Consider the following 27,689-nt stretch of genomic DNA (forward strand, 5'->3'; position numbering starts at 1 on the left):
TAGAAATACTAGTTGCACAAGGGAGGGAGCTGGAAATTCAGATTATACATTTAGGTTATATAGTTGACATAGAAAATTATTGTTTCTAAGAATTTTAAATTTATTTATTTTGTTGCAGTCCTTGCATGGACAAGCCAGCTGGATCTCCTATGTGGAATATCATCACTACCTTCAGGAAAGATAACCTTTTCTTACATGTTGCCATGTACACACTTCTGCTAAAGACAGGGTGCTGCAGCTGCCTGCTGCCCCCCGTTGCTAATGATCCACGTAATATGAGCAGCATTCCTTGAGCACCATGTTCACACTAAACTCTGAGCAGCTGGAGCAGCTGTGAGAAGTGCAACCTTAGATTACTAGAGACATCATTAAATGAGCAATTAAGAAGCTGAATCTCTCCAGTCTCTATCATTTCACCTACTTTTAAGAGAAAAGTTCCTCAGCCACCTTGTCTTTGGGGTATATCTACTTTATCATTAATTCAGTCATGTATTTCACACGTAATACTGCTGAAAATATTGTTTTGCTACATCTGTGCAATAAAATCAAAAAACCAGAAAGTGACAAATGTATTAAAAGAATTAAATGTTAAGTCAGAACAAAGACAAAAAGACACTTTTCTGCCATTTGCCCACAACGTGTAGCACAGGCTGTATCATGCACTGAAAGCCCTGACAATCAAAGTCTTGAAATTCTAGAACAGAAATCCCTCCCTCCTTCCCATGAAAGTCTGGAGTTATTCCCAAGTATTTTTAAATAATTGGTTTAGCATAAGATCACAGCCAGCAAAGTTCTGCCAATCCTTCTATCAATTAACTATTGTGGATGATCTTGCTGTTTTGTTACTAATTCTAGGATTTAGTCCACAGATTTGCCAACCACAAACCTCAGTGTTTGCTCTCAGAGCCAGTCTCAGCCCAAAACCCCAGAGACTAAATGATTCAAGTCCCTTAAAGTAAGCATGGAAGAAGCATGTTAAAATCTAGTGAAAAACCTCAAGTTTAAATTTTGTCTTGCTTTTTTTCCTTTGTGATACAGGCATTTAACATCCAAAATTCATCTGTAAGCAATCAAAACCACAGGTGAAAGACAAGAACAAAGGATTTACCTAGTGAGTCATCAAAGTGCTTTATTTTATAAAGCCTTGCTCATGTTTGGAGTGTAATCTAAGCACTAACATACACAATAATGAGTCTTCCTTGCCCTGTCCAAATAAACAGTTTATGAACAAGAGTGAGTGACAAAAATGCTACACAGACAAAAAGAATGCTTTGCTGCAAATATCTAAAATGGTCTAAAAATGTACACACGTTAGCCGCAATTAAATACGTACTCTGAGTACCTTATTTTTACTCCAGGGTCTCCCTGTGGCCTCAAACCTTCAGAAGCTTCAGAAAACGAAACTTGGGTGAGAACATAGACAAACAGGGTGTTTAGGGAGAGGACCAAAAAAAAAAATCAAGCCACAGTACCAACTTATTTAAATACATACAATACAAAAGTATACACATACATTACAGTGCTGCAGACATCACTAAGTCAAACGTAACACAAAACCCTGTGGGAAAGGTCGGGGAAAGGACGAAAAATTAGTACACAGCAACAGGGACAGTATTGCCTTTGGCTGCTGAAAGTGTATTTAAGGGGCTGCTGCTGTAGGGGCTCCTCTGAAGTGAACCACAACACAGGTTATGCACAGTTGCAGGCTGAGCAGCACTGACATTGGTTATGGAGAAGGCATGCTGGCACTCCTGATCCCAGTTAGAAACGATGAGAGGGAGGTTTGACTTCACTTATGTTGCCTACAAAATCTAACAATTTCAATAAAGAAATTTTAAAGGCACAGCTTTAGCACAGTGTATAAGTAGATAAACTTTTAAGCATATGTAAATTTGTCTCTTTCAAGCATGGAGTCTTTCAGGGAAAAATACAAGAGGAGAAGGAATACAATGTTGTTTAAAAATTTTAAACAAGTTAAACATGATCAGCACAGTTTCAGGCAATGTACTATAACAATCAAAATTGAATAAATGGTAGGACAGGTCATTTTGATGCGGAAAGACAACCTTGGGAAAAAATCCCTCCAAAATATCCTTTCGCATTTTATTGTAAAAGAGTCCACATGGAGGTGAGCGAGACATTCACTTTAGTACACTACTGCATATTACCTCTTGGAAGATGACAAACATTACTTCATTTGTACTGCAAAATAACTTTACATGTAAACTCAAAAGTCTTATATTGTACACGGCTCTGAAATTCAGAAATATCCCTGCTTTCCTAATAATGTAAACAGTAAAATTCAGGGTTCATTTTTCAAGGGATAATCTATAATAAAATACTGCTATTTCAACAGTACAACATAAGCAATTTAAACTTCAAATTCCCAGTAAATTACAAGGGAATGGAATTTCTATCAGTGTGCACATCTTTCAGGATGGGTAGAAGATGGAGCTACTATTGCCCAAAATTATGCGCTTCTTCAGATAAGCTACTTTTACACTTGTAACATTATTAGTTCCTATATTGCAAGAATATAAAACAAATGAAAACTTCAGGTAACAAAGAGAAATAAGCAAAGTCTTCCCTTAACGTAAGTCCACTATAGCAAAAATGTACACATAGCGTGAATTATGTTAGCTCTTTGTAAGGTAAGAGATGCCAGCTCTCAGATGCCTGAGAGGCTAAACTTCCTGATACAATGTGCTGAAAAAGAAGACAAAAAACGGGAGAGGGAGGAAAGAAAAGGAAAAACCCAACTGCTAGGAACCAAATGGGAAAAGCCTCCGGCACCAAGGGCTGTTGCAGCTGTGTTTTTAAGGAGTGCCAGTGTGCAGGGTGTAAGTGTAACATTCGCAGTAAGGTCTTCATTATTATCATCATCATCATCATGAAGAATACTGTCATGTATCTTTTTTTCAAAATATAAACTGATCCACAGTTTACAATTTGATATCAATATTGTAGATTTAACATGCATTTACTCTTCCCCACCCCCACCCCACACCTCTTTGCTCATTTATTCCATTTCAGCTGGTAGCATCAGAGTATAACTGTCACAGTGCACTCTGAGTAAGCTGTTCTATTTATTTAAATTATTTTAATTTTTTTTTTTTTTGCACACACAAAAGAGTCAGAAATAGCTAGAACTATGCTGGGAATATCAGGCAGCTGTTAAAGCGAGTACTCCACCCCACTTCAGTCATCTTTGCCAGCAGATGTAAACAAAGGGGTTGCTTTCTGTAAGATGAGTGCTTCTCTGAGTTCCTTTTTTTCCCTACACTTGTAGCCACTGCTGCTGTCCCCAGGTCTTGTGTCTGTCCTATGTAACATGATAGGTTACGTCAAGATGTTGGCAATAAAGTCCAAGAAGCGCTTTGAATACTGTTCTGGATTAACAGTTGAAATTTCTGCACCAGCCTATACAGAGAATTGGGATGAGAGAAGAAAGAAGGAAGAACCAGTGTTTTATTCGATGCTTTTGGCATTGAGGATGTTAATAAATTTCATGTGCAGTTTTCAGAACCAGAGACTAGAAACACAAACTGTAAATTGTGGCCCTCAAGCAGAATCTTGCTGGTGCCTTTTTAGGCTTCACAGGAGAACACTGATAATCAGTACTCACCCCTGTGACAGCTATCTTCCATTTCTGAAAAGTTTTCTTTTTACTCTCCATGCTTCTCTTTACTTTCATTGTACTTCAGTCTTCTATATGAATTTTTACAGCACATTAGCCATGCTACCTACTGATTCACCAGCAGATTCTGGTCTCTAGAGCAGCACTGCCTTCATACAGAGAAGACTGAATTGCCACACTTACATCTGGCATGTCAACAGTTGTGTAACATGTATTATTACCTGAATGCTACATAGCCTGGTTTGAAATACATGGCAAGAGTAACACTTTTTCAACATTTATGCATTTAAATCTGGACTCACTGAATAAGCCATACAATTGTTATTTCAATGAGGTCATGATTTCATTCATATTTTTACTTGAGTTTTTCAGAGCCTTACCCACATTTTTATTTCTATTTTTCCTGTTTTAGAAAAGAGGAAAGTTGTATGCATGCGATTAATGAGTGAACTTCAGTGTCATGTGGCTCAGGATGGAGACAGAGAAATAAACAAAATGAATGTATGAAAGTAATGTTCTGTAATAAGTTCTAATCACAATCAGCTTCAATAATCATAGCTGTTACTCACAACGTATTTCTATCTGTTATTTAAGCCAGAAGTGTGAGTTTTAAAGTCTGCTACTTTCAAAGTTCATTAATAATTGCCAGATAATGGCTGCATATGGTCTGCATCAACTTTCAGCTGCCCAGAAAGCAGAGAGTAATGAGAGCATTGCTTTAGAGAGACAAAAAAATACCTCCTACAGGCCTGTGCAGGTCACATCATTCTCTACTGTAACTAAAAAGCCCAGAGCCCTTTGCCCAAAAATTTCTCACAATGTCCTGACCCTTTAGATACTTAAGAGACAGGAGGGATTTAAGCCTCATGAATGAATATGCTCTTTTTAAGAAGTTTCTGAAATTTGAATGTTAAATCACCACAGGAGTGATAATAGTAGACATAAATCATAAATCATAAATCAGGAAGACTGGGGTATTTCACCATGGTTCTTTGGTGTCTGCTGCTAAGCAGCAATTTCAGTCAAACTTAAATAATGGCAATCAAGCAGAAGCCTTCACTGAACAGTCTCTGAGTATTTAATATGTAAATGCTATTTTTATGCCTAATTTTGTAAATTGTACTTTTTTTTCTGAAGTCTTCTAGGGTGAGAGCCATGTTATATGCTGAAGAACTACCTTTCAGCAGGATGTACCAAACAATGAAACCATCATTAGGGCCCTGCATCTGAAATTGGATTCATGACAGCTTTCATAGAGTGGTGAACAGCTTTGTTTGCAAGAATAAGGTGCATCTCACAAATTTAGGACAAAGTCTTAAAAAGCATCTCACTAGAGTTCTTTGTGGGTGAGAAAGCTGTGCACACAGCTGAAAAAGGAGTTCCACTCTCAGTATGCAATGTGTAGCAGTTACTCTGTACATTTTTACTGCACATTAAACTTGAAAAATTTTGAAAAAAGTTCTGATTTATTTCCCCTTTCTCTAGCTTTACTGAACTGTCCAGTACCAGGGCACTAAACAAAAATGCATGAATATAAATGGAGTAAGAGTACGAAACCAACCCAGATACTTACCCCATGCTTTACTGTCTTTGCAGCATGGGCAGCTTTCTTTTTTGCATCATAATGAGTAAGAATGTCAATAATGGCCATGAAGTACACCTCCTTCCTGGGAGCATCTGCCAACAGCAAACAGGGCAGTAAGAAGGACTTCTGAAACATCCTAACAACAAATTCTCCTTCTAACAAAGGAGACTTGGTACGACTCAATCAGCAGCTAAGACAGCTCAATGTCAGTCATAATCAAGATGTGTAAAAACCACAAGCTCAAGCTGTCCTTAATTCAGAGTTTAACTGCACTCATATATAATGCAAAATCCTCTAAATGACTATAAAATAAAAAACAAGCATATAGAAATAGGAATAATTGCTCAGTTAAGGTAATGTGGATTTCATCTCCGTGGAAAAACTATGAATTTTTATATGAAAGGTAATGCTTCTGAGTCAACAAAGAGAATTACAGAATGAACTAGGCTGGAAAAGACCTTTGAGATCATCAAGTCCAACCTATGACCTAACACATCCTCACCAACTGAAACATGGCACTGAGTGCCACATCCAGTCTTTTTTTAAAACATGTCCAGGGATGCTGACTGCACCATGTCCCTGGGCAGACGATTCCAGTGTCCAATCACGCTTTCAGTGAAGAATTTTTTCCTGACATCTAACCTAAAGTTCCTTTGGTGCAGCTTCAGATCATATTTTCTTTATGAACAAACCCATGCATTTATCCATGTCAATACTTAAAAACAAAAAGAAAAGGTAACTTTCCTGTATTGAATAGACAAAGGTACCCAGTTACACTTAATTTTATGCCCTAACTTTAAACTCAGTTTCAGGCTTCTTACACGCTCCTTATGATGACTTCCTTAGCCGCAACACAGAAATTGGGTATGAATGCACAAATTTTCATAAAGCAACCAAAAAAACAAAATATAACTTGGGATGCTGCTTTTCTTATTCTTTTTTTCACTGTGTTTAACAGTGTTATCAGCCTGAAAAGACCAATTATAGATACTAGACTTCCTGAAAGGGATGAAAAACCCATGAATTAACTGCTGAAGAACTGGTGAATCAGAACAGCAAAACATTATAGAAATCTTCTCCTTTCTGCTGCCATCAAAGAGCAAATTTCCTTTTCCACAGAGTAAACTTCTTTTTCAGTTTACATTTACCTTTACATGGTTGTGAGGACTTCAGAATTCTGATGCAAGATTCAAACCACTTTAATATAAAAACATTTTTTACTGCTTACTTTCATGGGACTTTATTCCATAAACATCAATAGCTGGATCAAATTCCCCTGGAGCCAAAGGCAGTGAGCTGTTCAGTGTATTTCCTGGACTGTCTGGAGGGGTTCCAATGGGGTGGGTCCCATCACTTTCACCTTCCTCTTCTCCATCATTCTCTTCACACTCTATTTCTTCTTGTTCAGCTCTTTCAACATCATGAATTCCAACCAGCAAGCTGTAGTCCATGAGTTTTAACTGAGCAAGGAACTACAAAGTGATAATAAGCAGTCTGTCAATATTGCTGAAAAACATAAGTTCCACTTACAAAAAGGTGTCACCAGTTGAGAAAAATTTCTAAGGCACTTCTGAGAGAGCAAAAGGTAAGATTAAGTGATAAAGCAGGCAAACAGATACCTGATTTTACTAAAATGTATTAGCAGCACACAAATTACTTGAAACATATTCTGTAACCCACTCTATCAAAAGCCTCTGGGAAAAAAATCTGTGAGTAGTGATGAGCAGTGTGCTTGCAAGCCAACAATTGTTACTCCTGGCTCGTGTTTCAGTTAAATTAGATTCATAGAATAGTCTGGGTTGGAAGTGACCCCCAAGGATCACCAAGTGCAACTCTTGGTCCTTCTGTACAGAAACACTCCCAAGAGTCACACCATGTGCCTGACAATATTGACCAAATGCTTCTTGAACTCTGTGAGGCTTGGTGCTGTGGCACCATCCTCTGTGCCCTCCTTTGGACAGCCTCCTTATGCTGTGGTGCCCAAGACCACACACAGCACTTGAGGTGGGAACTGCTCTGTCACTGCTCAGTGACCAGAGCAGCCTCTGTGCTATCAGGTGTAGAGCATGCTATGATCTGGTGCTGAACCCACCCTCTGAATCCCTTTTAAGTATTATTAAAGAATCATGAAAAAATGTTCAAATATTCTTGCAGTGGAAAGCTGTGAAGTTTTACACCCTGAAGACATGAAATGACGTTGTATTCTCTTCACAGTGACAGGGCTCATGATTTACATCACGAAAGCAGAACATGTATGTGAATGAAAGGGTGGTTTTGAATACAGCATAAGGATGGGAGATTTTAGGAAATTGGAAGATGAATACACTCATGTACAAAGAGTTATTTTAGTTGAGGAGAACAGGATTAGGCAGAAAGAGGAGAATGGAAATAAGGAAGGTATAAAAGCAGGAAAATGGGATAAACAGCTCAAGGGGGTCAAGGATAGGCAGGACAGAGCTGTGCTGCAGATTAAAAGCAGTACTGTGATTTCAAACTTGTGAAGCCCATGCTTGTGGTATGCAGAGAAAGTGGCTGAAAATAAAAATTGCTTCAGTTTTTAGAAACGTTAAGTGTTTATAAAAAGGAAGTTAGAGCAGAGCAGGGAAGAAGGCATTTGAGCAAGACTTTGGCACAGGGAGAGTTATGGTGATGAAAAAAGATGAAATACTAGGTAATGAGAAACTCCAGTTTGTCAAAATCTGATTCTGAGAAAAGAGACCAGCTGGAGATAACTGTAAATTCAAGTGCAAGAAGAAATATTGTGAGATTGAGAGGATATTTTAAGAAGAAGAAACTGTTTTTTAATAATTTCAGTATAATTTATTTCAATATAATAAAACAATAGACTCTCACAAGACTGGAAGGGATTTAAGTTTGAAGAGATGCTGCACAACAATATACAGGACAAACAAATGAGACTGGCCAAAGGCGATGGGGTGGAAGAACTCCAGGCATATTACTCACGACTTGGTAAATACAGGGGGAAAAAAATCTACCAATAATAATACAGAACAGCATGAAAAAGAATGGACCCTTGGGAAAAAAACAGTGAGCTACAAATTAGAAGAGAATGGCTCTTGGAAAAAAGTGTGCTGCTGGTAACAACAAGAAGACTTAGGGAGATCAGCACAAGGAAAAAAAAATCTGATTTTAAATGGAAAAAAAGATGTAGTTTTTCTCAGGATACCCACAATGGAATAAGGAGATGGGAAAATAGACAAGGGGACATCAAAAGAGCAGGAATAACTCGTGTTTGAACACAGGAAGGGGACATAGGACTTGATTAGGAGAGAAATATAGAAACAAAGCTTAACAAAAAACAAGAACAGATATAAAGCTATATAGCTCAGAACAGTACTCCATGATATGTTTAGCTATAAATACTGTCTGATAAGATAATAATATACTAAGTGTTGTGCATTTCTTTTCACTGTAGTCAAATGTGAGCTTTTACACACTGGTTACAAAGTGTGTCTATCAGTTATCTAATAAGGGCAAAAAGAGCCAACAAAAGAAAAACAAAGTTAAGAATAGCTTGCTATTGTCAAAATCGGGAGCCAGATCACTTCACACTAGTGGTTTACATGGATATTAAACATTTCTCAGTATCAACTTCAAACCCATAAAACCAACCTCTCAAGTCACAATCTGGAATCTGCCATTATATTCCCAGTCTGGTAAATGATATAGATCATACACAATCTACTTTTCGGGGTAAGAAAGGATCTTCCACATTCCTTCCACACACTCAAGATATTATCTGCAACCTACTTGCTGTAAAAGCAGTAGTCAGCAACAGCAGTACATGTTAAAAGAGCACAAAATTTAAACCCAAATAAACTTATCTCTAGAGCTGTAACATCAGTAGAGCACAATATTTTAAGTATAAAATAAACACACATTGATATTTCACAAAGTATTTATGTTTTCATCGTCCTCACCACCATAAATTTCCCATTGTTACTATGATGGGAAATTATATTTCCTCAGAAGGAAATTATTGGGTAAATTCTAAAGTAACAGTATTTTGTTTTGTACAACTAATGAGATAAAATCTGAAGAATTTGGAAAGTTCATTCACAGAGCTCTTTTGATATAAATAGCTGAAAGTCTTACTAAGTCACAGACACATTTTAATACCAAGTCTCTTCCAAATCTGCCTTTTTACTTGAAAACAGATTTTAGTTTTTGAGTATAAAGCTGAAAAATACTGTGTTTAGGAAAGATATCTTAAATTATGCAAACTAAAGGCAAATTGTGTGAACAAGTTAGTCTGATGTTTATTATATGAACAAAATCAGTAAAAATATTTCATTGAATTCATACATTAACACTTTTCTTTCAAGTATTTACTATATTCAGCCAAGTAAAATAGAAATTCATATGAAAGACTACATTAAGATAATGAGAATCCAATTGCTGTATTTAGATTACAGAAGTACTCTACTGTTGTGATACTAAGAATGATTTAAAACTGGATTACTAATATGAAACAAAAAGGGCATGCACAGCTGTGAGCAGGGGAGATGCCCTATCTCTGTTATGGACTACAGTTCGTATTTGGCCTTAGCTCTGGTGGACCTCCACCTGTAAAATACAACTACAATACTCACCTCTCTCTCGGGGGCATTTGGAAGCACTAGGCTTGTAAAGCATTTAAGTACTAAGCAGTACCATCATTTTAACATCACATCATCAAGGCAGGAACAATGTATGGCAACCAGCTATGGCAGCAAGCCATCAGCAAAGCAGTGATCAACTCCTGAAAGTTTAAATTGTGTTTCATTTAAAACAGTCAGTGTTTACAGTTTTATAAACAAGAGCTTTTATTTATTAATTACAGGTATGATTTCCTGGGATATCCATAATTTGCCACACATTTTAACACATGTAACTGAACAGGCACATTCTTACCTCAACATCCTTCTTGAGTTTCTCAAGGAACATCTTTTTGCTATTCTCATCAATATGAATCTTTTGGCCATCATTAATAAAATCATTGTCTTTGAACGTCGGCAGCTCTTTGGCCTAAAACAAACCAAAATTCCTGTAAGAGCAAGACTGTAAAGAGGAGTCTGGTGAAGCTGCTGACCCTGTGCCTGAAAAGGCACCACTGAGCTGCCTCTCCTCCATGGCACACAGCTTTCCATAACTGCACCCATAGAGCTCTTTGCTCATCTTACCCCTCCTGGAAACAGCCCAGAAGGTATGTGCTAACTGGACAGCAAATGCAGCCAGGACAAAATCTCCACTCAATACCAGATTTGCATGGAACACTGATTTACATCGAGCTTCTTCCAAGATGTCATTTGTCAAAGTGACTGGCAGTAAGTGAAGTTAAAACAATCTATCCCTCATAACAAAGGGCTTGCATCAGGTCTTACAGAGGAAGTTAGGATTGCATTTTGCACAACTACTGTGAATATTTGCAAGTGCCTAATCATTAGAAAGCATCAAATGAATATTGAATTATTATTGAATTATGAAATTCTGCTTAAAAGTAGCAAATGCCAGAGAAGACCACTGCCTCTTCAATATGTAATTCAATTAATATTCTTGATGTTGGAACAACTTGATTACCTTCATCTTCAACTGCCTCATGAAATGATTTGCAACACCTCAAATGGGCTCTGTTTTCAATGGGCAGTGACTAGAAGTTTACTCAAAAAGCCCCAGCAAACTGACAAACAAAAGAGCAGTTCCTTCAGGACATTTGGTCAAGCAAGCTAGAAGTAATACTAACTCCTGCAATCAGAGCTTTAAAAAAATTGGCCCATTAAGAGCAATGAACAGCCTTTCTCCCTGCCCCACCTTTAACCAATAGTATGGAAGAACAAGTTTCCTTTACAAAGAAAATGTTACAGAACAACCAGAGCTGAAATTCCTATGAACTGTCAATGGCCAAGAACTAGTGAGTAGCCTGAATAAAATAATATCCCCTTTATCTGAAAGTCCTTCTGCTAGGAATAAAAGGCAGCTAACATCAACCTACAGGAATGTTCTTTGTAAGTTTAACTAGTCAGACATTGCTTATAATCTTGATGGAGATGGTATTTTTCATAAAGTTTATTTTCTTTCTATGACACAGCAAGGAAAAGAACCTGAGAGCTTCTTTCCTCTCCTCCAATACGTATATCTTGGAAAGCACAGCATTAAAATGTGAGCACCACAGCAGACTCCCAAAGGCCCTCATAGATCTTCACAATGGGCAAAAGTTCTTTTTCTTTTGTTGGGCTGTGTACACTGAGGTGGCCAAAATACTCAGTTCCCCAACTGTCCAAATTAATTTTTTGGACCTGGAATTTGAGAATTGCTGAGATCCCACTATGCTACTTTTGCTTAGAAAAGTGAACCTTTTCTTCCAATAACTGCGCAAAAGCACTTGAGAAATTGTAACAGTTACATTGTAACAGTTAAAAATCAATTACTAAATCCATGGCATCCTGATACCTATGAAGTTTGAAAAAAAAAAAAGGTCATAGTCTGGCTGCTCTGAATTGTTATTGTCTAGCATCTAGAACATTCTGATACATTAAAATACCCTCCAATAGCAATCCTCTATTTATATTTAAAAAAAAAAAAAAAAAAAACAAAAAAAAAAAAAAAAAAACAAACACCCAAGGAGCTGAGATGGCGCTATAAGCATTCATTTGTCCCAGACTCCACTTCCAAGGAGGAGTTGTTCAGCAGTCCTCTCCTGCTTTACTCAAAAACAATGCTGGACACTTTCTGAAGCTCACAATGAATTGTTTACTACAATATGACTGCACAGTATGCATTGATTTTCTTTCTGGCCTATTCAGTAAGAGGTTTAGGAAAAAAACGAGCAGGGGTAACATCAGATAAGCTTTCCAGGCTAACAGCTGTAGAGATTACCATACTCAATTGAGCAGAGTGTCCCATGGACAGGGCTAATTCCTCAGAGGCGGGACTGTGGATCCAGGGATGTTGTCAACACTGGAGGATGGAATCCAGTGCGTGGGATGCTTAAGAATGGAGAGGAGATTTGGATGAAATAATTTAAGATGAAGCAATAATGAAAAGAATGCAGAAAACCAAACTTCCTTCATTTTTAGCCCAAAATCACTTTTAAAAATCCCCAATTATTTTTCCACCTAGTATATCCAAGTTATTGATTAAATTAAGCAGAGGTTAAAGTGAAACAAACCCATTATCACAGAACCCCCCCCCTACTAGTGCTGTTTAAAGCTGGAGGGTGAGCACAGAGGGAGGATGTGCTTGTGGTTAAGATGCTGAGATGCTTGTTTGCCTCTAGGCTCTGCCGCAGGCTTCCCGCAGAGCACAGCCCCCCCAGTGACACCGGCAGGGCTGTGAGAGGAAACTGCCTCGCCACTGAGGATAGTCTTATGGTGGTAAAAATAAACTAAAATTACAAGCAGTGTCTTCTTTGGAAGATGCTAGCACTGGTAAGCCAGTTGTGCAAGTGCCATACTTCACTTTAATCTTGTCCCTAACCTGTTTTTAATAGAAGTGAGCTAGCAAAGCTGACACTGCTGCAGTTCTTGCCTGTCATCACAAGACCCAAGGGGCACTCCCAAGGACATTCTGGGCATCGAGTCAGCACTCCCAAAAAGCCACTCTTCACTGCCTTGTATGCAGGTTCCCCCAGTCCACCATCATCCCTCTGACAATATTTATCTGACGTAATTTTTATTCACCCCAGTACCCATAGTTGTAAAGACTTGGCAAGTGTAGAACCATGTGAGTTAAAAGCCAGCTCAGAAGCAAGTGAAGAAAAAGAACAAAGTAGAAGCAGTGGGTCCCACCTAAGCTACTGAAGCTAAAAAGCTCTGTGCCAGTGGTTGTCCTCACTACATTATTTGCATGATGACTCCCAGCCTATTGTCTTCCCTCTTTCTAGGTGTTACTAGACAAAGCCTTTTTTTTTTTTTTTTTGGTGTACTAGGCAATATTATTCTCCCTATTTATTTGAAGCTGAATAGTCCTAGGATACTGTTACAGTCCCACATATTACTAATGACAGCCACTGGTGGAAGTGATTCTAGTGGTACTTTAACTGAAATTTGTCTTAAAATTGATTTGTGACTCTAAGAATCAAAACCTATGAAATGTTCAACTAGGAGGGGCTCTTATAGTTATGCCAAACTAATAACACATTCATTCATGTTGAAAAATCCCACTATGTTAATTTCTTATATGCTGAAATAAACAGAAATAGAATCACATTGTGGCAGTTTAGAACATTATCTGAATGAAAAAAATCGAGGCTTTGCTTTAATGAAATAATTGATATGGGTAATTTTTTATGATGTCTCAAATATTTCCAATGAAGCAAAATCATGTTGGAAAATGATTCTCCTAGAAGGTAATTCATTATAATGAACATATTACTGTCATTAAAGAACTAAATATTTTAAGAGCTGCACAGGAGATGAGCATCTAACTACTTCCACTAAATTAATAATAGATTTTCTTTCTGAACCACCTCCACTGTTTTTAATCTCCTACTTAAATATGCAAGAAAGGCACAACAGATTTTACAAATATAAACCACCTATTTATTAAAAAAGCACGTTATCAGCACACTTCAGGTTTGCATTCCGAAGTTTGCCAGGGTCACAGAAAATTTTAATGGCAGGAAGATTTCACTGCCTTTGAAAGGCTGAAAAATCAATAAAGATTTCTTAGTAACTAAGATGACAGAATGTGTAAAGCCTCATTCAAAATAAAAGTGTAGTGTAAGAGCTGATACTGTTTTGAGTTAAAGAAAAACTTGGAATGTAAGAACCAGGCAAAGTTTTTTTTGTAGATGAACATGGTAACAGCTTTTGTGTACTTCTTAGGACATCTCAATTCAGCATCCTATCCTAATGAGTTGAAATGAATATTAGTAATTTTGTTACCCTCAAAGGAATTTTGTATGCATCATGACATCAAAAATAATGGTCATAGCTAACATTAATGCTGGCATTTTGGAAGCAGCTTGCTAAAATAGCTGTAGGTCAGGTAAGTTTCCAAATAAGGGACTGAAAAAGGAAAAAAGACTAATTGTCCTCATGACTTGGCAGCTATTTCTAATTATCTAACAAAGACAAGGATTAGGTTTTAGGAGAAATATTGCATAGCAGCCTTGTTTTTTCTCTGGAACTAGCTACAAGTCACATTATTAACACAGCTAATAATGGAAAAATTTGGCTTGCAACTTATAACTTTTGAAAATTATGTAAAACATCTGCCAAGATTTAAGGTCCACACCCTGGACTTTTTTAACAGCAAATGGCCCACATACACCTTAATTTTTTTAAGTACTGGGCTGACCAGCATATATGGAAGGCAGCATTTAGGGAAAAAAAAAAGGCTATAATACTAAATATAGTTTGCAATAATTTGGAACAGGTGATTTTGAATTGAATCAAAACTCTGGAGTCACTAGATCTACAAGAGGGAAGAATAACTTCCTTTAGAATTATATAGTTTAATGCCTCCAATAGTTCTGTGAGCTGGGTCCAAACTTCTGTTGTACAAATTGTCTTGCCCTAGACAGGGGTTCCTAGACAAAGGGTCTGAGCTCCACTTGACATCACAGGACTGTAAAAGGCAATGGAAATAGAGCTGTAACCCCAAAATAGTGTTTGAAGGGAAACACTGGAATGATTTTAGCCAGTAGGAAAAAAAAGAATTGTGCAGGATGCTGTAGAAGGGTTAAGCACTCAAGCATGTACCAAAATAGAAACTGTCTTTTCAATGCTCAAGGAAATGCATCCAGAATTATCCCTAGCATTAATGTCTTCCTGCTGCAAAATGAACATGCAACATATGAAATGTAACACAAAATTCCCCTGTTATTTTTAAAATTATTTTAACATATGGAAAGCAGACTTCTAAAGAAAAACGAAACAAAACACCCCCAACCCCTCAAAAACAAACAATGGCAAACTAGTGATTTGTTTTGAAAAACTGTAGTGAGGTTTGTGTCATGAGAAGGCTAAATGCTGAAATCAAAACCCTGAATGTCTCTCCCTATCTTTGGAATATGATGTTTTGAAAGCTATAATCTCTGTACGTTGCAATGTTTAAATTTATTTCACAGATAAATCTCAGACACTTCACAAGATCAGCACATGAAGTGGACTGAAATCACTAATACGAGATAAGTACAAAAATGTTCTGGAATTAGTAATTCTAAAACAGCAGAAAAAAATAGCTCAGATTTTGGAATGATCTACCTTGAATAATGTTTTACATAGTGACACCAAAAGAAAAAAAAAAAAACAACCTGGAGTCAAGACTGAGTGATCTTGTTCCTATGCTCCTCTACTAAAGCCCTTCTTCCTTAGGTTATACTTTCCTCTCAGAAATCAGTTAATTACTAAATGTTGTAATATATAAAGTTAAACACAAAGCTAACGCCTAGTGACAACTTCCAATCTAATTATCATAGCTATGTATTTTGCATACAATTTAATGAAGATGTAACATAGCTGTCAGCTGTGGCAATCTTTTTCTCAAAAGAAACTTGAATAGAAAATCCTTTATTCAATTGTATTGACTATAATTTTACTGCACTTATGAATGGTGATTCATGAAACAACACATACTATAGAGGTGGCAATGCAAGCAGTTTAAATTGATTTAAAAACATATGGTAATCTCTGAAATTGCTTGAGAAAGATGAAATGTGGTGGGCACCAGTTCAGTTAGGATTTATTTTTCTTCTTCACATTTCTTTCTGCACTGCTCACTCAGAAACAAGAGCTTAGATTCTTTTATCAGTACAAGTAGACTCAGCTGTTACTGCTAATTTGATGTTGTACTGCAAGTATGGCATAATTGTGAGCAGCTAGACCACCAGGGGAGTTCTGCATTATCCTCATTTCACTTGAGAGGGCAAAATTGTCCCAAGAATGAAAAGAAAATGCCCACTATTAAAATAATAAAAATTTTAAAAAGAGTAGTAAAGCCCAAAACGTAAAAAGGAGCAGCTGTCAGTATTTGACAACTGTTGAAACATTGTGTTCTTTTAAAATCCAAGGCATCTGTAAGTGTATGTTATGATACATGTTGCCAAGAAAGTGAAGTCTTTATTATTAAAAGTATCATTTGTAACACAAATGAAAAGCATTGTGTATTAAGGTGAAATATAAGGGATTGGCGCTTGTTTCTGCACTGATTATCACAAAATATTGAAATGACAGTTTTGGAACTGCTCATCCATGTTAGGATATTAAACAGCTGAAGACAGTCAAACAGGAGGTAAACAGCAAACAGGATGGAAAAGTACCACTCTCAATCAGGCAACTTTTCACCCTAAAAACTGATTTTAAAAAATGTTTGAATAGTAATACACCTTTTAAACTACCAAGCTAAAGTAGAATTATACTATTTTCTCAGATTTCTTATCCATTAAATCTTTTTGCATATTTGTTTCTTCTTTATTAACTGAGTAAATAACGTTTAGTTTGACAGGAAGAAGATTCAAGAATATAAATTTCATCAAATTTGCCTTTACAAAGTAATTTATCTAAAATTTACAGTCTGCATTAGAATGTGACTGAAAGATTTGCTCTTCTGTTTTCTGACTTCTGCAGCTTTAAGAGAAGTAAAGATATTATGCTTGATATTCTGAAAACCAATTGATTACTTGAATGTTGTCATTTGAAACTCAATATGAATTACTTAAAAGCCCACTTAAAAACTAGTCATTGACAGACAATTTAGCCATACATTTTAGTACCAAAGCTTCCTATATTACTCTCACATGTGAATAGCCAAATAGTTATAATAAGTAATTAAACTGCCGCTAATTGAAATTTATGAATATTAATGCCATTTCAAGATAATATTAATAAATTGATTCTTTAGCTTGCATCTGGCTAAAAAGTAGACAATAATTTACTACACCAGCTCAGGTTTTCAGATTGTCTGGTTTCATTTAATTCTTCAGGGCAGTTTCTTCTGTAATAGGAGATGCCAAAAAATCTCTTTAGAGAATTTGCTAAAATGCCTCCCCCTCGCCTTTCAAGTAAAATCTTTCCAGTTGTTTTCAAATCTTAAGATGGATTTGAGATTCTCACAGATGACAACAAAAAGTTTGAAACACTGACATCTACTTAAGAGAAAATGCAAGTAAAAAACCATGCTACAGGGCTCCACTTGCCATTCAGGAATAATGAATCATTTACTTAATGGATCAGGTCAACAGAGTCCTCAGGTCCTGAAATCAGTGGCACGTGTGCGGAGATACCTCTCATGACAGCAGCTTTGTAGCACTGCTCAGAGTTTCAGAACCAAACTTTCCTTGACTCTTCATATAAATATACAACACACTTTTAATCTAAACCTAGAAGCTGTGTGTTAGATTTGAGTAGTCTAAGTGAGTAAATCTGTTGTCATGCCTACTGCAGGAGATTCAGATCATAATGATGACAAATCCTATGAACATCTGCAATCCGCAGGCAAAATGTATTCTGGCCCTTTCAAATCAAGCAACAGACTCCAAAACTTAAAACCCATGCAATAAACAAAAGACTAAGTTTCCCTTGTTTAAATCCCAAAGAGTCTCAAATTGTAAAAGTTTGTTTCCCCTAAGAATGTAGAAACCTACCCAAAAATTTACTTTCTTTTTTCTGAATGCAAGCTTGTCACTTCCCTGCTGCATTGCACCGGGGTTTGAGGGAAATGACAAGTGACAGAAAGCTGTTTCGAAAGCTTCAGACTGTCTGCTTACAACATCAATAGCCTTTGTACAGTTCCATCCCCAAGAAATCAAACCATTAAAATAGCAGAGTAAGAATTAGGGGGATGAGGCTTTTATGCATTTATTTTCAGAGAAGAACTCAAAATCAAAGGGAAGGTTCTAGATGTGAAGGTGATAAGTATTTTTGTTATCTGCCTGATGGAAGTTATGATTTCACATTAAATTTACAGAATAATTGTTCTATGCAGTTATATAAAAATACACAGATTTGTTTCAATTTATCTATAAGCAAGTTCAATAGTAATTCTGCCATGAACTTACACAGGAGCAAAATTAAGGCACTGTTTCTTTAAGGTTCTCACACTATGTATTAACTACAATATACATGTACTATTATTATTATATTTATTATTACGAGGCATATTCCAGAAATTGCTCAAAACTACTTTGCTAAACATCTGTATAATATCAGTTGCTGTATAGCTCACTGTACATAACATTCTAAAATTTTTGTTACTAGTCCAAGCATTAATGTTGCAACCTGAAGCAGTCCCATCCAAGTAATTTGTCCTCATCATTTGTACCAGATTATTTTAATAGTATAGCAGAGGTTTTCAGTGACATTAGGTATTGTTTGTAAGACACTGAAGGGTTACTCCCTGCACATTAAAAACAGTACAGTACAGTTGCCACTAAACAAGAACAAAAACAGATGATAAAAGAAAGAAAGGAGACCACTCAAGACATGATCTTGAGGGCCTGGTACAGCAGAAGAGAGCTATTGCTGGCAATGATGGCAACTGCAGCTTGCAGGTGGGGCTGTGGGATTGCCTAATGCTAAGAAGAATTTTAAGTGTTCCATCATGCCTTAGGAAAGGTGGAAAAACCTGGCACAGAGTTTTTCATGCAGTGAGAACTGACAGCTACTGCATGTCCCTTACTCCTTTAGTGCAGTTGTGTGATCTGTAGAAGACTCAGAGAGGCAGGTATGGTACAACTGCCACTTAGGAGAAAAACAAATGATCTGAATGGAATTTGGGAACAACAGAAAATGAAGTCTCTTAAGCGAACTCCTGGATGATTTCATGCTAATTCAGGAGGAATGTGCTTGGACAAATTAAGAAAACAAGGGCCATGGGTTGTTAGACCTTGTCCAAATTTGAGATCTAAGAAGTCTGAGATGATGGAGACTATCTTACACTTTCAATTATCTGTAGAATCTCCAGAGAAACGTCTCCTAAAATGCCATCTGGCTATTTTGCTAAAACCACAAAGAAAAACGGAGAACATTAAATTTTCCAAAAGAACTGAAGTTGGAGGTGAAGAAAAATAAAGCAATCTATTTATCTTTAGACCAAATTTGAGGGAAACTGTGTCTCATTACAGCTATGTGTACATCTAAGTCTGTCAGTCACTTGCTCATTTGTATGAACTTTACATACCCAGGGGTTCTCATAATTTAAGGTTCGGTTCATCCTTGCATTGAGTTTAGAAGTGGTGTCCCATCATATAATTCCATTAACTGACATGGAATATTCATAAATCTCAGTATTAAATAGGAAGAGAAAGAAGATGATGCAGGAGAGAAGGGAACAAAGTTATGATGTTTTCCTAGCACAGGGCAGGCCCTGAAGAAACTAAGAGAAATGGAAAGGAAAGGAGGAGGTAGAGGATTGGCTCACTTACCTCTGAAATTACAACACCTTTGCAAACCAATATTCAAAGGTCTGCAGGAAATAGAGGACAGATAAAGGAGGGATAAGGCAGAACTCAAGAGGGAAGAATATGGCAGAAAAAAGAGGAAAGGGTCAGAACAGTACTAGTTATGTTTGTTCTGAGTTTAGCTAGAAGGTTAATTAATTGAAAAAGAAACAGAAATGCACCATACCTTTTCTTTGTCACTGGCTTCTCGAGCCACAGTAGAGCCCTGAAACAGAAAAAATGGATCTAAAAATGTGCATATGTCAGAAGCTAATTTGAAAATGTTATGATAACAGGTCAAAAAGTGGATGAACTGTATCCTTTTGAACTTGAGAAATGTTTTAAAGAAAGGTGATACAGTAGGTAGAATGACTAGGACTGCTGAACTGCTGCTATCATGTGAAGAAGATGCGTCATGAGAGAAGAAAGATGGATTAAATCCTCAAATGCTCTACTTCTATTGTCCTCCTAATTCCTGGAGCTTTTCCTCATCTCTCATCCTCATTTTGCGTGTATCATTGCTGGAAGTTTAGTTTTTCTGTGCCAATTTAGCTGCATGGATATGGAACAGCCTATTCTGTATAACTGTCTGGACGTTTGTAACACACATTTGAAGAGGATGCCACACAATATAAACACAAAAAGTATTTAAAAGATCATGAAGTACAAACAAGAACAATGCATCTCACAGCAACATGGGGCAAAAGGAAGAGAAGAGACCAACTGTGGATTCACAGGACTTACAGTGCTTGCCAAAGACATTTTGGATTTTCTTTTTAAATTTATTTTTGAGATTAAAAACAGTGAGCAATATGGTGCTTTCTGAATAACCTGGAGCTGACAAAAAAAAAAAGACTCTATAAATTTCCTTAAACATTTCTTGGAGCAGGACCACACCTTTAAATACCCAGCATGTGTTCATCTTGTAACAGCACAGCAAGAAATAGTAACTACAAATATGGTAACTGGACATTGAAAATGGGCAAATTAGCTCTGCTGTTTGTTAAAGGGTGTGCATTGTGTAAAGAAGTGCTGGAGTGGAGTCCTACTAGTTTAAAGAATGTGAGGATCCCCAACCACACCCTTTTATAGCATGTTTTATTCTGTTTATAGAAAGAAACTTAGAAGTGATGGGAGAGAAAAGATATATGGGACAGTATCTGTCAGTTATTATGCATGGCCAAGAAGCAGGGATTTCATAGAATTATTCTTAACTGATAATAAAGCCTGGTAAAAGCCTAACATTTCATTTTACTCAGGAGACACCTTTTATATTGTATTCTGTGTTCCAACAGATTATTAGGCCAGAAAAAAGATCAACTGAAAACCAAACTGAAGGAAAAGAAAAAAGATTCACAACAGTAAAAATTAGGGAGGATGTCAAATTTGACATTTGGTAAAAAAATGACATAGAAATAATTTTAACAAAATGCATCCATGGCCAAAAAAATACCCTTGAAATCCTATGCTGATTTGTGGCCTTTTTTTCTTGTATCTACAGAGGTAGAGACTTGTGCTACCAAGTGAGTTCTAAGCTGGTGTCAAAAATATTAATGTACAAAAAAGGACTCTGAATCTACAACTGCAGATGACATAGCAAAGAATATAAAGAAAAAGTAATTTATAATAAATTCAAGTAATTTATAATAAATTCAGTGTCACTATAAATCTGTTCAGTGAAGGAGTTTGTTTTGAGGAATATGATATTGATGTTAAATTTGAATTGCATGAGAAGTTAAAGCAATGCTGTCCAGCTGGACAAACTGAATAGACTACAGAAGCATTCACAGAGGTAAATAACATAAAGAGCTGTTGACACCAATGTTAAGAACATAGTGTATATAATTACGGTTTCTTTCTGTCGTGCTTCCATGCCCTTTTTAATGCATCTGTACATTATGATGCTCTAAATCACAGTTCTCTCAAATTAAAAAAACAAACCTTCTCTGGTAACAACTGCTGCCAATAATACTGAATTTGAGAAAATAAATTGTTGACAATCTGGAAATCAGTTCTTATAAATCAAGTTCAGTCAACCATCTAAGCAATTGCTAAGGAGACTTGACAGTAGGAAAGGATGGTGCACTACACAGCATTACAAATCTCCTAATACAGAATGATAGATGAACATCCTAAAACAAGCTTGCAGATGCACTTAGTGGTTCAGCACATAGAAATTAAATGTATTAGAAAGAAGTAGGTTTCTAAGGGGATACTTTACAGAGGAAATTAAAATATCATCCCTTGGGTAGAAAGACTAAGACTACATTTTGAGTATTTGTTGTAAGCCTTGTATACTAACTACTGTCAAAATTACAATGAGCAGATAAAGCCTCTGAAACAAAACTAAAACAGATATTGTGATAAAAGCAGATGTTTTGGTTTTTCAAAGACTCTTCTCCTTTTCACTTGATTTATTTTTAAAATATTGGATAAATTATTAAGCTTTTGCCATAGTGATGTACTTGGTTAGCAGCATTTGTTGGTTTAAATGATGCTATTTAGTTGTTTTATAAATGCCCTCTGCATAACCAACTGTGGCTTTCCATAATGTTGATAAAAACCTATAAGAAGCAGAATTATTATTGTACTAGTGTGAAGGGTTTTACCTTTAACCACTAGCAACATTAAGCAAGCATACCTGGCTAAATTGCTGCACTTAAAAATGCACAAAACAGATACATTTCTATAATGTCTATAAAACCACCCTTTAGTTTTGCTAAACCTAGGTGTAGAACGAAATAAGTTATGCTGGCTCTTGCATAACACAATTTTAAATTAAAATTTTGAGCAATATTCAAGCATCAGCATAATCTAACATTTATAGTAAAGATTTTCAGCTACTCTGTCAGCTATTTAATCAGCAGTTATTTCTCACCTTTAAATCATATTTTCTATAAACAGATAAACGATGGCTGAACACATTTCTTGTGACAACCATATATATTTCAACTCCATCAACAGTAAGCCGGTACATGCCCAAAAACTGGGGAAGAAGTGTATTCCCATGACACTCCACAATAAACTGCAAAATGAAAAGAAAAAAAACAGAAATTAGGATTGACATATATTACATAAATATGTATTTAGATTTTAGATATAAAATACCAAGAAACAATAATTTTTTTCCTGAATATTTGTGTGGCGACAAACCTTCAAAAAATTATGCAAAAACAAACCCTCTCATGAGCAAGTCATTCTACTTTTAGGCCAGTGTTTAAAAATTAAAATCTTGAACTGCTTAACTTATTAACTTATTATTAACTTGACTTCCACAGACAGTCTCCTAGAAAGTGGAGACTCTACTGGACAGACATTTTAACTTTTATGTTAACACAAAAAACAAACCTAAGCAGACAGCATGAATGTGGCAGTTATGTCAAAACCTAAGTATTTTTTTGAACATCACACTGCTATAATCCGTACTGTGTTGTCCCAGACTATATTTAAATTGTATGTTTTTCCATTCTCAGTATTTGTTTATGATGATGAACATTTATGGTGTTGTCACCAGCAAGAGGTATTATTTATTATCACCAACTTTCTGTTAATTCCTATGTGGTAGTTGCATTTTGGGATCAATAGATCTGAGCAATGAAGTGCAAATTCTCTGTATTTTTTTATTTATGAATCCTTATATTTCCTTAAGGTCACATATTCCATTATGTGCTATTCCAAATATTCCACATATTCCAAATGGGCTATTAACCTTGAAAAAATTTGCCACCTGCAACCTGTCTTTTTTTTTTTTTTTTCTAATCACTTGCCTTACAAGCAATTGTTCTATTAGAAAGACCACTGGAGGAAGCAGAAAAAGTAGACACACATTGATGATGAGAACTATTGAAGGATGAATTTTTATTCCCAGAATAAAAATGCCCATACTATATAAATCCTACTCAGAAACATTCACTTATGTTTTTTGTGGAACCAAGGAAAAGTTAAGCCACAATGATGCAAACCAGAAAGCCAGCTTTCCTCTTTGAGTTAGTACCAAGTCTCAAACAGGAACCTGGAGAAAATGTAAAAACCCAAGGCCCAAAAAAAGAAACATGAAATCTAACAAACAGTCAGCTTTTAAACATTAATTGCATACTGAAGCTGCTGTTCCTTTGTGCTGAGGTGACCCAGTTATTAGAAAGACAGATTTTAGAAGAATTTAAAACAAGTTAACTGAATAAGCCATTTCTTTTGTTTAACAAATGCAGGTAGTATTTGGTAACAAATACTGTAACAAAGCTCTTGAAACCCTGGAGATTTTGCATTTTTGGGCTCCTCTGCAATTTCAAGGCATTCTTCTCACAAACTTTATATTGGAATCTGCACATATCACAGACAGACCTTTTAACTGGCAAAATAAAAACTGATATAAGACTCCTGAAAACAATCCTGTCCACCAAGAAACAAAGGAAATGAACAACAAATATAGAAATTGTTGACTGTCAATTGAACCCAATTTTGACTGACTCATGAGCCCTGTTAAATCTTGCTGGCACATTTTGGGCTGTAACTCTGCTTTCTGCCTGCCCTGGAGCTGTACTGGAGGTTCAAGCCCTGAAGCATAGAACAAAGTCACGATGTAGCTGTGCCACTTCACAGCAAAGCACTTTTGCGTTCCAACTGCTTATGAATAGGCAAATTAGCTTAAGGTGCTGCAGAGACTCAGTGAATACAAATCAGAATCTTAGGAAAGGAGTATGATTGTATGCCTCAAAACACAAACAGAAGTTTGGCAGTAAAAGGCCACAAAAGCAAGGTCAGTCGTGAGCAGTGCACAATGATTGATCAGTTTGCACCTGAGAGGATTTCTGTATTTAAAAAATACAGAAGTTTTAAGTTGAAGTTCACAGTTTGGGGGATTTTCAGAGTCATAGGGCTGTTAACAGTATCACAAAAGAGTTATAACACATTACAGGATACACGACCTATTTTGATCACCATTTCCATTAAAGATCCAATCATAAAAGTTCTAACCCATACTAGCAAAAATACACTGGTTATTTTTTTATAAATGTTAAGTACTTGGCATATATTCTAAAGGTAAATGCTTTTTTAAAGTTTCATAGAAAGTAAGAAGGGTTGTTCCTATAGAAACATTTATTAACTGACTTCTACTTTAAGATGATTATGTTCTACAAGATGAAAATGAATCTAGCTTCCAACAAGAATTTAGTGTCACAGAATTTCTAGCTACTCAAGTTTTTAATAGACCCAGCCATTCCTAATCTTACAGCTGTTAACTACAGAATTTGAATTAAAATAAATACTATTGTTCAGATTTCCCATATGGGCATCTGTGATGCAGAACCTCTACCTGAAATCATACAGAGAGTTTGTGTCATGCAAAGGAATGCCAGCTAAGCATCTTGAGTAGCAGACTAGTAAACCCCCGCCCTTTCTCTCAGCTGGGACTGCCACAGTACTGACACTTAAGCTATCTCTTCAACCCTAGCTACTGCTAACACTCCATTTTAACCTTTCTGTCCCAAGTGTACCCATATGTAAAATGGCAATGCCATTACCAGAGCATGAGCACCACACCCACTGTAACATCATAAAATTAATTACTTGGTCAGCAGTATACAACCCCCTCGCAAAGTGCTCTGTACTATGCAACAAGGACAAAAAGGCCACTACTGAGAGCTGCTTCGGTCTTGTTTGTAAGTTAGGGTTTGCCATTTGCTAGCACTGTTGTTTCATTATCTTAGTGTGCAAACAAAGACTTCTGAAAGGGCAGTGTTACCAGCATGCAACACAAGACATGAGAAGCTCTGCTAGTATTGCTCCTCTTAATAAAAAGGGACATGGCTGTGCTCTCCCACACTTCTAAGAGACTCTGTCAAAGCAGACCAGGTACTGCACAGCTGATTCCTATTTGCTGCTGACTGTGGACACTCATGCCATTGCAACTGAAAGAAAAGCCTCTAAACTTATTTCAGTGTTTCCTATGACAGTATTTCTTATCCTGATGGGGAGACAAAGGGAAGAGGGAAGAATGCCACTTGCTTTCAGCATCTACAAGGTTGGTCTAGAACTTCCTACCTTTGAAACTATCAATCCCCCATATCTGCATCACAGAGGAGGCAAAACGTGTCATCTGTTTGGGTGGGAGTCCAGCAGGACTTGCACGGGTGACTGTGGTTGGCAGATTTTCAATTTGTCCATCTTGATATAAAGGAAGTAGCAATTTAGTCACCTCAAGGTGCTTTTTAGGAATGATTTCCTGAAGTTTCCCGCTCACAGCTGGAAAAAAAGTGAGCCTAGAAAATAAGCCAGTACATGCTTAACAGGACTGCTAAATTTCAGTGAAAGAAAAAGACCTTCGCTCCTTTAATTTTTTCTAAAAAGCACATTAAAACAATTCTACTAAGCAGACTTGCTAAATAAAACTGTAATACTCAGCTAATACATTTACAAGTCTTTATATGCAGCAACAAAATCAATTTTTTTAAATGAGTGTTGTAATAAACACCCCATCTTTTTTTGTTAATTCAGACAATTTTTATGTTTGTGCACAGCACGAGGACAATATTATTATTAACACAGTAAAGTAATACCAGCATATTGACATGTTTTATCAGCTGTGCAGCACATTTCAAATAAGGAAATTTCTGAGCTCTCTTGAATGCCATGCTTCAAGTTGAAAATTAGTACGAAATTCTTTATGAGCCTATTTTCTCATTTATTTTTGTATAAATACAGCTTCAAGATTCCTTAGTAAGAATAAAACTTTACCATTCTAATTAACTTCTTACTTCCCTATGGCAATGCTAGTATGGTATCAGATACATAAAAAGATAACATAATGCATACCATTTATTGGCAAAGAAGTTAAACTACTTTTTGGAAAAGTAGTATTTTTACTTTTTACTACTTTGGCTCTTTTTGGAAAAACACTGAATAAAATTTCTGTTTCTACCATTTCTCCTTTTCCACTTGGAGATCATCTATAGAATGATTTGACATCGGTGCAGAATAAATCCTGAATTCTATCTATCTTTGTTCTATGTGAAAAATCAGCATTCCTATTTCTCACAGCCCTATTTGGCAAACATTAATTCAGAAATACACTACATGCTCATTCTCTGTTATCCCTTTATATATTATTTTCACAAATTTTGGTATCATGATTAAGACAAGCACTCGATAATTCAAGCAGAATTATGTGACAAGTCTATACGTTCACCAGGATACTTCCACTAAAGAATCTGAATAGCAAGTTACATAATTATTTAAAACCATTTTGGACATTGTGCAGGACTAGACATTGACAGTAATTTTTGTGCTCAACTTGTTCTTTTATATCCTCTTGTCTTCAGCCAGAAATAACCTTCACCAATTTTGTGTACAAGCATTTGTATTTTGTGCACAAGCATTGCCACATGGAATCACTCCCCCCAAAAAAGACTGAGAACTTGTTCAGAGTTATAAATATTCCATTTATTGCCATTTTCCTGTACCTTAATAATTTCACAGAATATTATGCATTGGGTACTTATGTGATACATTACAAGGATTAATTAGCCAAATTACAGCATACACCAGAAAGTTACAGATTTTCAAGGCATATAAAGCTGTTTTCTTCAAATAAGCCACGTAAGAAAGTAATTTCATTTAAAGAAGTAATCAATAAATATACAGGGTTTTATATACAAGCCTTGTGATTCACAGCCTTACACTTCACATTGTTTCAGACATGGCCAGTTATTTTTCCTTCTAAGTGCAGTGTAATCTCAATGCTACCACCACACATGATTATCTAGGCTGCAGATCTGTTACCAGGAACATCATACCTCACATTGTTACAACTGACTCACTGTGTGGATTGATCTCTTCTGAAAAGTGCTGTGCACATCAATAACTTATATATAAAACAACAGAAAACACCTGCCTGGTGAAACCCAGGCCTCAACAGAGCCAGCACAGCCAAGAACATTCTGCCATTTTGTGTAGTTATTTACCTATGAAATATCTTTCAGGGAAGACTTTCAATGTGGTTTTTTTGGTTACAATTCTAGTCTGTGTGGTCTCTTTGCATATCAGCCCTCAGCAATTCCATCTGGCAACCACCCTAGTGAGTTTCCCAT

At 36.3% G+C, this 27,689-nt stretch overlaps 1 protein-coding gene across 3 annotated transcripts in view; it reads right to left on the reverse strand.

Moving 5' to 3' along the window:
• Positions 1-1,103: 1,103 nt before the first annotated feature.
• PIP4K2A (phosphatidylinositol-5-phosphate 4-kinase type 2 alpha) overlaps positions 1,104-27,689 on the reverse strand; it is a 108,050-nt gene continuing 81,464 nt past the window's right edge. The window contains exons 5-10 of one of the 3 annotated variants that reach the window (XM_068212783.1): positions 22,481-22,627; positions 19,790-19,828; positions 10,137-10,250; positions 6,451-6,694; positions 5,211-5,314; positions 1,104-3,420 (exon numbers count right to left, since the gene is read on the reverse strand). In XM_068212783.1, coding sequence (XP_068068884.1) covers positions 3,340-3,420; positions 5,211-5,314; positions 6,451-6,694; positions 10,137-10,250; positions 19,790-19,828; positions 22,481-22,627 — 729 coding nt within the window. In that variant the 3' untranslated portion in view covers positions 1,104-3,339. The remainder of the gene's footprint in view (positions 3,421-5,210; positions 5,315-6,450; positions 6,695-10,136; positions 10,251-19,789; positions 19,829-22,480; positions 22,628-27,689) is intronic. The other 2 variants (XM_068212790.1, XM_068212799.1) reach the window with 2 other exon arrangements.

This window comes from Anomalospiza imberbis, chromosome 1 (genome assembly GCF_031753505.1).
Source record: "Anomalospiza imberbis isolate Cuckoo-Finch-1a 21T00152 chromosome 1, ASM3175350v1, whole genome shotgun sequence".
Taxonomy (NCBI): Eukaryota; Metazoa; Chordata; class Aves; order Passeriformes; family Viduidae; genus Anomalospiza; species Anomalospiza imberbis.